Source organism: Dipodomys ordii, unplaced genomic scaffold (genome assembly GCF_000151885.1).
Source record: "Dipodomys ordii isolate 6190 unplaced genomic scaffold, Dord_2.0 Scaffold216, whole genome shotgun sequence".
Taxonomy (NCBI): Eukaryota; Metazoa; Chordata; class Mammalia; order Rodentia; family Heteromyidae; genus Dipodomys; species Dipodomys ordii.
In genome coordinates, this window is record NW_012267432.1 from 138,422 (window position 1) to 149,953 (window position 11,532).

The 11,532-nt window shown below is 40.9% G+C and overlaps 1 protein-coding gene across 1 annotated transcript; it reads right to left on the reverse strand.

Moving 5' to 3' along the window:
• Nucleotides 1-453: 453 nt before the first annotated feature.
• Nucleotides 454-2,001, reverse strand: Ubqln3 (ubiquilin 3). Its single transcript, XM_013035574.1, has one exon. The coding sequence runs from the start codon at nucleotides 1,999-2,001 to the stop codon at nucleotides 454-456; it is 1,548 nt and encodes a 515-aa protein (XP_012891028.1).
• Nucleotides 2,002-11,532: the final 9,531 nt, after the last annotated feature.

The window sequence follows — 11,532 nt, forward strand, 5'->3', positions numbered from 1 at the left end:
AGAACCAAAGAAGAACTCTAGTTCAGAGATTGTCCCTATAACCAGAGAAACCCAAACACAAAACTGTGCCTTTAAGAGGCCGTAAGGAAAGCATGGCTTTGGGGGGTGATCAACAGCTAGGATTCCTTCATGGCTACTCTGGAAGAAAGTAGGACTGACTCATGGTGGGTTGCTGATTGAACAGGAGTAATAATAACAAGTTTCTGTTGGTAGGGATAGGAGAATAGGCAGAGACCATTTCTAAAACCACATAACATGATCAATACCTCCCCATTGAAGTTTCCCTTCATCTACTCACCCTCAAACTGACTACACACACGAGGATTCCAAGCAATCTTTTTTTAATGTAGAACAGTCTTGGGCATTGACAGAGGGAGGAATTCCTAAATAAGTGAATTCTCCCTCCTCCCTTTCCCCTCTCTCTTCATGGATTGGTGCACTGTGAGCACAGCCCTAAACCAGTGGCACCCTTAGAAGCCTGTCTATGGCAGCATGGATGTCTCCATCTGTGGCGATGAGGGCCTGCAGGTTCGCATCATGATCCGCAAAACCCAGGGCCTTCAGCTGCTCCAGTTCTTGTTGGTAGCGACTTTCAGTAAAGAGGGATGGAGGGGATGAAGATTGGGTAGACTGGGAACAGGCATTGGCCAGTGCATGGAGGAGCTGGAGAACCGCCAGTGTGGGTTGTGCATGGTCTTCTCCATGACCTTGTCTTCTACCCCTGGTTTCTGGGACTCCTCTAGCCACACGTGGTCTAGCTGGGTCTCGGAAGAATGGTCCCAGTCCCGGTACCTCCTTGGACAGTATCTGTAGGCCTTGCTCTATCTGTATCAATGCCTGCAGTGCTCGTGGGTTGGTGAGAATAGGAAGAAGCGGAATATGACATAGCAGGGGGCTGCCGGTGGCCAGCTGGTGTAACAGAGATGGATTCCGCTGCAGGACGTGCAAGGCTCGGCGCAGAACAGAGGGTGAGAGTTTCTGCTGACTGGCTTTCTCTATGGGTTGCTGGCTGTCCTGGGAGGGAAAATCTTGCCCCGGGTGTAAGTCTGGCATACCAATTTTGCACCCCGAACTGACCTGATTTGGGGCTATGCCCCTGACATGGGCACCTCCTCCTGTACTGACCTCTTGTACCAATGGCTTGGTAGGTGCAAAGGTGGTGGTGGTGGTGGTGGTAGTATCCGAATTGCTTTGACCATTGGCTTCTCCTCTGTAAGATTCAGAACCTGAAACGTAGCCTTTGGAGGCAACCAATAGGGCCAGAGGGGAGAACATGAGCTGCTGGATGTCAGAGCAGATTGGGTGCATAGCATTATCACCACCTGGCACTGCCTTTAAAGAGTCCAGGCTCTGCTTTTCTTCCTGCAGTAGCTCGTGTTGTCTGACTGGCTTCTGAAAGGTTTCCAGAGTCTTGAGAGCTGGGTCACGTTTCTGCACAGGTCTTGAAGGTTCAGGAACGTGGCTGCCATTGGCCAGTTTCTCACCTGCCAGGCCTTGAATTAAAGGGTCTTCCAAGAACTGCACCAAAGACTCTGGTGCCATCATCAGCAAAGGAGCCAGCTGGCAGAAGACATCAGCTAGATCGGGGAAGTTCCGGGCCAGCCGGCCCAGCCTTGTTGGAATCCCCGCACTCTCAGAGGCTGGTGGTTCAGAACGATGGGCGCAGTGGGCTGTAGGGCCTGGCAGTGTTCCCGGACAGGATGGCCCTTTCAAACGAGACCTCACCACCAGGTGAACTGTAGAGCCATCCAGGATGCCACGCTGGCTCAGGATGTCTTGATCACGGAGGATCTTTCCAGTGAAGATGAGAACCAGTCGGTCAGGGTCACAGTGTAAGCGTTTGGCAATCTGCTTCTTAAAGTGGCAAACACTGCTATTTTCTGCCAGCAAAAAATCCTGATAGTCCTGTGGGGTCTTGACAGACACTCGGATGGTATGTGATGATGTCTCCCGACCAGATACCAGCTGGCCATCCCCTGCTTCTTCCCTAGCCCGTGCCATCCTTCCTTGCAAACAGAAGGCTGGGTTATCTGAGGGGTACTGTGGAGCACAAACCTGTAGAAGCCTAGCTGTGGCACTGAGCACACCTGGGTGCAGGGACCCGTGGGTTTCCAACGATGTCTTTTCACCCACGTCCCGCAGATGCCACCTCCCAGTGTAGCCCTGCAGCCACCTGGCTCCCATAAGAGGGGGCAGCTTGCTCCTGCCTTAGACCAGCCTTTGGGGGTATGATGTCAGTAGTGAGGTCATAGTTAGAAGTCAGGCCTGAGTGGGGGGAAGGGCAGAAGTTTTACCACCTGCTTGGGGTTAGGCTGTCTTCATGATTTGGTTTAAGCAACAGTAGAAAAATGTCGCCACTGTCTTAGAAACCTTTTGCATACCAGTTTGTTCCACCAGTTGAAAATCCTCATGTTTGTGTTTGATAAATGTTTGAATATGGTGGAGTCGGAAAGGGACTAATCTGAGCATTCAGAAGTACTGATGCCAGTCACGAAGCCTTCAATAAATCACTGTAGACTGAACTACAGTTCAGCCAAATCGTCAAGTCCCTGTTTCTGTCAGAACAACCTGTAGATGTGTATAATGAGTCCATACAGTCTCAAAGGGGTCTATAGGTAGCTTGTACCCTGAGGTCCTCCCGGCTGAATAATCTACCTCCATAGTTTTAAAATATCATCATATTCCCAAAGAACTTGCCAGCCAGGTTGCTCTCAGAGGGATTCTATCATCTCAACTCAGAGGAAGAAGACTGAGACCAGAGAAATCAGAAGAAGGTAACCGTTTAAATCTAGGCCAGTATGATTTAACAACTCCTAAAGATGGTAACATCTTTAGGAAGAAGACTTCACTTGGTAGGAGATATATTTTTCATTGTAAAAGATAGTCTCTAAAGCACTGTTCAGGCAACTGAAGGCCTGGGCTAATTATTTCTCACAGTGAGAATGGATGCATCAGGCTATCTAGGTTTGTATCCATTTATGATTGCTGTTAAGGTACTTGATCCTTTTTTTCTGATTCTGAAAGTTCCAAAGATTATAAAATCAGAATTTTGATATTTAGAATGCCACCTCAAACAACACAAACAAAACATGAGTGTCACAAGCATCTAGATCTTTCTATGCTATTACACACTGATACATGTTCTTAAACTTTGATTAGTTTGCATGAGTATTTCCAGTGTCCAGCCTACATCAAGACTGGCCAAGTTGTCATTTCTAAGGTAGAAGTTCCCACTCCCCGGAACTTTTGTAGCTGGGCCCCTCCTTGTGTACAGACATGAGGGCAGCATCTTCCAGGTAAGTATTCCTGCATAACCAGCACTTTTAGAGGTTCTCTTTGGATGGCCCTCCACAGAATCAAATCCTCAAATTAGTATCTGGCTTTCTTTCAGGAAGTACAATAACAGGTGTCAAGTTCAGGAATAGTCTAGGTCTTTGTTCATGATATAGGGTGTCTTTGTTCATGACATAGATTGTTTTACAATTTCCTTTCTGAAAATATTTTTTACTGATTTTGTTATTAAACTTATTCTGGCTTCATAAAGTGAAAAAAAGATTTTGTTCACCTTGTTACAGCTAGTAATTGTTCTTAAAAGCAAAACAAAAAATATAATCACCTTTTAATTTTTCTAGGTATTATTTGTCCCTTTTAATAAACTCTAAGGTGAACCACCCATCAGACACCTTTGCTAAATGGCTGTGTTGTCAGAGCCTGAATAACTAAAAAGGAGCAGGTGATCTGATAGAAATGAATAAACCATCTTGACCATCTTTAATTTGATGTCCTTGTTAGATTTCATGGATGCCTGTTCAAGCTGTAGATGCAGACCTGCTGTTCCTTAGCATGGACAGACCTTGTAGAAAACCACAGAATCACAGCAACTAAGGCCACAGCCTAGCCAAATTTATTATTAATTTCATATTATAAATTCATAAAAACAGAATTACTCTTGAATCGATGAGCAGTTTCAGGCTTATTTAACATCTTAAAGTGTCTTTGGAGTGACTCTGGATCATATCTCTACATTAAAGCAAAACAGAAAGCTGGACACAGTGGCTCTCACCTGTAATCCTAGATACATAGGAGACTGAGAGCTGAGGACTATGGTTCCAAGCCAGCCCAGGCAGGAAAAGCCTGTGAGACTCTCATCCCCAATTAACCACCAAAAAGCCATAAGTGGAGCTGTGGTCCAAGTGGTAGAGTGCTAGCCTTGAGCAAAATAGCTCAGGGACAGATGCTAAGGCCCTGAGTTCAAGCCTCAGGACCAGCACACACAAATACACAAACAAAAAGCAGAATAGAAAGGCACTGGGGACAATGTCATACACAGAAACTAAGGAGGCTTCATTCAGAAGGCCTACAATTTGCACAGTTGTGCCTTCTTAGCACCTAACCTAATATTGAATTTTCAATATCCTATTCTATCCTTTCAATAGAGCACTTTCTTGAGAAGTTCAAATTCTACTATGTCCCATGGCAAATGAGCAAGTTTAAAAGATTTTTTTTAATGGAGGTGGAATGGGACTAATTACCCTTTGCTTAGGCAAACTGTCCCAGGGGTTCCCTTCCTCCTCCCACTTTCTTCTTATCAGTCAGAAACAGAAACTAAATGCCACAGTTTGAAAAGGCTAAAAGTCTAAAATAGGAAGGAAAAAAAGTTGGTGAAGTCATGCATGGGAGGACATTTGCTTTGGCTGATTGTAAATGATAAGAAGAATGATAAGAAGAAAAACACAGAGTGAGGGAAGGGGTAACACTGTCGTAGAAATGTGCTCTTTACCTGACTTATGTAACTGTAACCCCTCTGTACATCACCTTTATGATAACAATAAAAAATTTAAGAAAGAAGAAAAAGCAAATCTTATAATACCTAGAAAATGCCTAGCATAGGGCTGGGAAGGTGGCTCAGTGGTAGAGTGCTTGCCTTGCATGCATGAGGCAGGCCCTGGGTTCGATTCTTCAGTACCACATAAACAGAAAAGCCGGAAGTGGTGCTGTGGCTCAAGTGGTAGAGTGCTAGCTTTGAGGTAAAGAGCTGAGGGACAGCACCCAGGCCCAGAGTTCAGGCCCCATGACTGACCAAAAAAAAAAAAAAAAAGAAAAGAAAAGAAAATGCCTAGCATAGCAAGCGTAATACATTATTACTTAGTGACATTAACTCCTAGTTTTGGGAAGAAAATCAAAGGTGAATAAATTATGTGTGAATGTGTGGTGCCTTAAAACAAACATATAATAAATTGTGCAAATGTACACATAATGTATAACTAAACTAAAACAAAGTCTTCAGCATTGAACAGAACATGGTAGCCAACTCTGTAAGAGTTAAATATATACTAGTTGCTGCCTAAATATACTTGGTAGCTTCTTTTTAAAAAAAAAAAGATTTTGTTATTAGCATGAACTAGTTATACAAGGGAGGTGGTTGCTATGACATTTCCATATATGTGTACAATGTACCTACATCCAAATTATCCTATATAGCATTCTTCCTATTCTCCTTTCTCTATCTTAAAGCAATTTCAACAAGTTACATTGTTCTATTTTCATATACAACACTACAGTCCTATTTATCCTCACTCCCCTTCCAAAATTGGTAGTTTTAATTAACATCAGGCATCAAGTATAAGAGCCTTAGTGGATAGAGAACCAGAATTATGAGTATAACAATCCATCTGAAAGTGGCTCATCAGTTTTATTTAGGGCTAAGAACAGGCAAACATTTTCTGTTAAATGAAGAAGCGATGAGGACAATCACCCCTTCATTAGTTAAATTTTATCTGTCAATCACCTGAAACCCCTGTTTCATATTAGGTCTGTTAATTATTTTAACTGGGGGCTAACAGAATTTTATCTGACTTAGTCAGTTTGTAAGTTGCCAAGTTGATTTTAATCTCTGTTTTGTATTGCATTAGGGTATCTATTCTCAACCAAAATATTTTATTGTAAGGGATTCTATGGCCATGCAAAATTTAGGCAGGGCTACAGTTTGTGTGAGGCATACATATTTTTCTTTTTTTATGTCTACTTTCCCACGTAGGATTATAATAGACACAAACTTTAAATTTATACCCATCTAAAAGCAAATTTACCTCCATCTTATTGACTAATATTGACTAATTCTTATTGACTAAGATTTTGCAGTTTGTCAATTGGTCCAGTTTAGCAAACATTAAAGTTAACTTGTAACCTATGTTATAAAAGCTAGTTGGTGCCTCTTTTGTCATTTTTTATCATGCAAAAATCTTTTTGTATATAAATTTACAATATGAAGTTTGAATTCCCAGTTGCATCAAATTATGAAACTGTTTTTCTCAGTTCTCCTATTGCACTTAATTTTATAATCAAGACAGTTCCTGTCAAGACCGAATCTCAAATTTGCTTTCCTCTCAAGCCCTCTCTCTGTTTTGATAGGATGATCATTCAGCCAGTTGTTCAAGCTGGAAACCAGCAATTGTCTTTATTCTGTGCTTTTCCTTGGGCCTCAAAAGAAATCCTGAATCTACCCACTTCCATTCTGTCTACATAGAATCAAAACAAGATCTGTCTGAAATAAGAACTCTTGCCGTTAATGGTAACAATATGACTGACTGACCACAACAGTATCCACTCAGAATATACAGTTTTTTTTTAAAAAAATCTACTCAAGGGCTGGGAAGGTGGCTCAGTGGTAGAGTGCTTGTCTCTCATGCATAAGGCCTTGGGTTCAATTCCTCAGCTGGAAGTGGCACTGGTGGCTCAAGTGGTAGAGCACTAGCCTTGAGCTGAAGAGCTGAGGGATAGCACCCAGGCCCACAGTACAAGACCCATGACAGACAAAAAAAATCTACTGAAAATAGTAACCATTAAAATGAAATTTTCCAATATAGCCAAATAGGTAGTTACAACACTTCATAGAGAACAAAAGAAACTGGAATAAATGACAACATTCCCTGTCCAAAGAGGAAGAACTTGTAATTACTCTTCAAGTCTTCTCAAATCTGTACGTGTAATGGAAAGGCAATCAAAACCTCACTTAACCTTTTTCTGAAATTTAACATCTACTATACAGTGAGTAAAATGAAGTGACAAAATTAGTCGTTGATCAGGGGCATTCTGCAAACAGATAATGGGGCAGGATTTGTATTTTTTGTCATTGTTTGGAAGTTGAAATAATTAAGATGTTGTCAATAAATGAGATATAAAAAAGAAAACCAAGGAAATAGAAATACACATATACCCAAGTAAGATGTGGTAAAGAAGATATTCTTGATGGCAACATTGGAGAGTCAGGGTTGCAAAGATTCCAGCTAAATGCCACGAATCTTGCTCTGCTCCACATTTTTTGTGAATAAGAATTGAAGCATAAATTAGTTAGGATGAGGTAGTTAGGACGTAAGGTTTCTGGAAGTGGGCTGTGGCATCTCAAATGTGGGGCTTAACCAAAAAAAAAGCTTCATAATTTCAAGCAAGGCACTTCCCCTCTTCAGATGCCTAACTTGCCTCTTCTGTAGGTTGTGAATAGCATCCCTGCCTGTCCTCAGGGACCACAGTAGGGAATCAGCTACTTTGTACACAGCCTGGAACAGAGCTTGACCCATAATAGACCTTCAATGTGTGTTCTCTCTCACTATAATTATATACTGGGTGATACCTAAAATGACTAAGGGGGATGGGGGATATGCAAGAACAATTTTACAAAGAAAAAAAATAGATGCATAATTATTTTTCACTGTTTAGGAAAGAAAACCTGTATCTTCAACTGCTGCCTACCTCCCTGTTACCCACGGGAAGTTGGATGAATACCCCAAAAATTCTTTCTGTAAGCCTACAGACTGGGAGAAGATCTTCACTAGCCATACAACGGACAAAGGTCACATATCTAAAATATACTTGCAACTCAAAAAACTAAATCCCCCTACAACAAATCCTCAAAGAAACAACTGCCTAATAAATAAGTGGGCTAAAGACTTAAAGAGAAACTTCTCTGAAGAAGAAAGAAGGATGGCCAATGGACACATGAAGAAATGCTCAACTTTTCTAGCCATAAAAGAATGCAAATCAAAATAACATTGAGATTCCACCTCACCCCAGTTAGAATGGCAAAAATCAAGAACTCTAATAACAACAGATGCTGGAGGGGATGTGGACAGAAGGGAACTCTACTGCACTGTTGGTGGGAATGTAAACTTGTTCAACCACTTTGGAAAGTAGTTTGGAGGTTTCTCAAAAGACTCCACATAGAGCTCCTCTATGACCCAGCAATCCCACTTTTGGGCATTTACCCAAACAATCAAAAACAAGGCTACACTAAAGCTACCAGCACAACTATGTTTATTGCAGCATTATTACCATAGCTAGGATGTGGAACCAACCCAGATGCCCCCCAGTAGATGAATGGATCAAGAAAATGTGGTATATACAAGCATACATACATATACACACATATATACATACACACACACACACATACACACACACACACACAATGGAATTCTATGCCTCCATAAGAAAGAATGACATTGCCCCATTTGTTAGGAAATGGGAAAGACCTGGAAAAAATTATATAAAGTAAGCCAGACCCAAAGAAACATAGGTCCCATGATTTCCTTTATTTGCAATAACTAGGACAAGCCGAAAAGGTCAAAATCTATGTACATATGATCATATAAGATAATGTTAACTGAAATGAACCCCAAGATAGGGACACACTAGGTTTTTTTTCTTGCTTGCTAGTTTTTAATGTATTTAAAATGTATTATATGATTTTTTTGTTTCTTTTGTATGTTCTTCCCCCATGGTATAACCCCTGTTTTCACTGTATTTGATTCCGGTGTCCTGTATCTTGTATATACATTTTTCTAATTTGGGGATGGGAAGGGAAAAACAAAATGCTTAAATAAGGATACAGGTTGACCCACTGTAACAACGAGATGTACAAGACACTATGTTGAAAACGAACTTTGCAACTTGGGGGAATGGTGGGGAGAAAAAAAGGAAGAGGTGACAATGTTTGATAGGAAATGTACTCATTGCCTTACTCATGTAATTGTAACCCCTCTGTACAGTATTTCTACAATAAAAACATACAAAAATTCTTTCTGTAATTTTTTTTGCAGATCTACCTGGACATGCACTTTTTTATATAGTCTTCAGTTAGAGGCAGCTCTAGAACACTAATCTTAGGAGTTTCAAGAAATGGAGATGTAATACCAGTCTTTCTTCTTCTTATACCACCCCAAACAGTTCAATGAACATTTTCCATGTACAAATGGAGAACAGAGTGGGGACATGAAGCAGAAGGCCCAAAGGCCCAAATGCCTCATGAACTAAGATCTCTGGGATAAAAGTGAGCCTAAAATTTTGTCTCATTGTTAAGCCACACGCTAATAGCTTGAAGGTAGACAGATACCCTATGTGTCCTGGGGTCAAGGCAGAGGTTTAGTTTTTGTCTCTGCCAAACACACACCTAATCACAGTGACATTTAAACAAGCACTACAGGCAACACCCAGCATACTCACCACCGTAGGATACTCTATGAAGGCCTTTTCCTTCCTTGACAGATTTAGTAGAAATGTTTCCTGTGTTTACACTATGTTAAAACTCTGCTTTAACATGCTATAGTTTAAGTGTATGCATGAACATGTGCATAGAGTATGCCCATGGAATGGTATGTTAATAACAATGCATTAATGCATCATCGAGTATTTATGCATTTCTTACTTGTGTGTGCACATTTTGGGGTGGGGGGTCAGTCATGGGGCTTGAACTCAGAGACCTGCCTTGAGCTGAAGAGCTCAAGGACAGCGCCCAGGCCCAACCACTTAAGCCAAAGCACCACTTCCATTTTTTTTCTGTTTATATGGTACTGAGGAATCAAACCCTGGGCTTCAGGCCTGCTAGGCAAGCACTCTACCACTTGGCCACATTCCCAGCCCCGTGTGTGCACATTTCTCTGCATATCTTATGGAAAACATGCCTTGCTCGATTTAAGAATCACATTTCAAGTCCCATGACCAACAAAAAAAAAATCATAACATGTTTAGCCTAGAAGGACACAAGTAATGGAAAGCATCCCTGAATGCAAACAAGAATGTAATCTGAAAATGTGATGTATGTATTGTATATAATACTTGTATATGTATATTGTATAGATGATAGGAATTTTATTCATCAAGAAGCATAATGTGTCATTTGCTAGGGAATGGATAGGCCTGGAAAAAATTATATTGAGTGAAATATCAGGTTTGGAGAGTCAGAGTGCATGTTTTCTCTCATAAGTAGAAGTTACACTCAAAATATAAATGTAGTTGAAAACGTATATAGAACCATATGCACGCACGCACATACACACACACACACACACACACACACACACACACACACACAATTAAGCTGACCGAAGTATGGTATCTTTAGGAATATGATTCCATTGTATAACTCCTGTGAACAAGAGTTTAGTAAAATAAAACTAATAAAACAAAACCAGGAAGCTGGAATAGATCTTCATGAGGAAGAGACAAAAGGAGAGGGTAGATGAATGGAAAGAGAAATGATGGGTGAATAGGTCATTATACTCTATGTACATATGTGAAAACAGAACTAGAAACCTTCAGGTACAGATGGGGGAGACTGATGGGAGGGGTGATTCTGATCAAGGGGCATTATATGTATAAATGGAGATCTTAGGTCTAAACCCTTTTGTACAACTGCTTGGAGATACTAAAAAGGGGAGGGAGAATCTCCTCTGAGATGCTGGAAACACTTCCTGTATATTACATGCCTCCTACCTCAGTGTCTCTTACCTAATGGCTCTGCTAGATAAAGTCTTCTAGATAAAGTCTTCTTTCCCCCTTCAAACCTTTATCTATTCACTGTTGACATTCTTCAAGTGTTGTCCTGCAAACACTCTCAGAGAAGCTTCTTCTATCTCCCCAGGTGAGTCTAGCAACAACCTGTTTATACTATATGGGGCTTTCCATATTTTTCCATCCATTTTCCATATTTACAGTTTATCATTGTGTATAATGAGTGTCCTCATACATTCAGTTTGAATAGTTCTTGCTACCCTATCATAAATTTCTGAAGTAGGATTGTGTGTCTCATTGACATGAAATTCCTAATAGCTCACATATGCTGAGCAGGAGAGGGGCAAGGGATTTTTGAGCTTGAAGTTGCAAGGAATCAACTCTCTGAATCCTGCTAAAAGGGCTATTTTAAACCAGGTGAGGTTTGGAAAATTAGAAGGCAGTCTGAGTCCTTCAGCCATGTGTCTACACATGCAGAAATCAGCATGCAATCCTGAAAAGGACAGCCTTTAGAGGAAATAACTATAAAAAACTGTGTCAATTATTCATTAAGGGAACCCCCAAATTATGAAAAACTAAACACAGACTACATGATCACTATTTCTTCAGGATGCAAGGTCTAGAAGATGTCTAATAAGATCACCAATAATTGCAGCAAAACACCTTTCCTTCTCTGTCTCTGTCTCTGTCTCTTTCTCTCTGTCTCTCTGTCTCTCTATCTTTGTCTATGTCTCTGTCTCTGTCTCT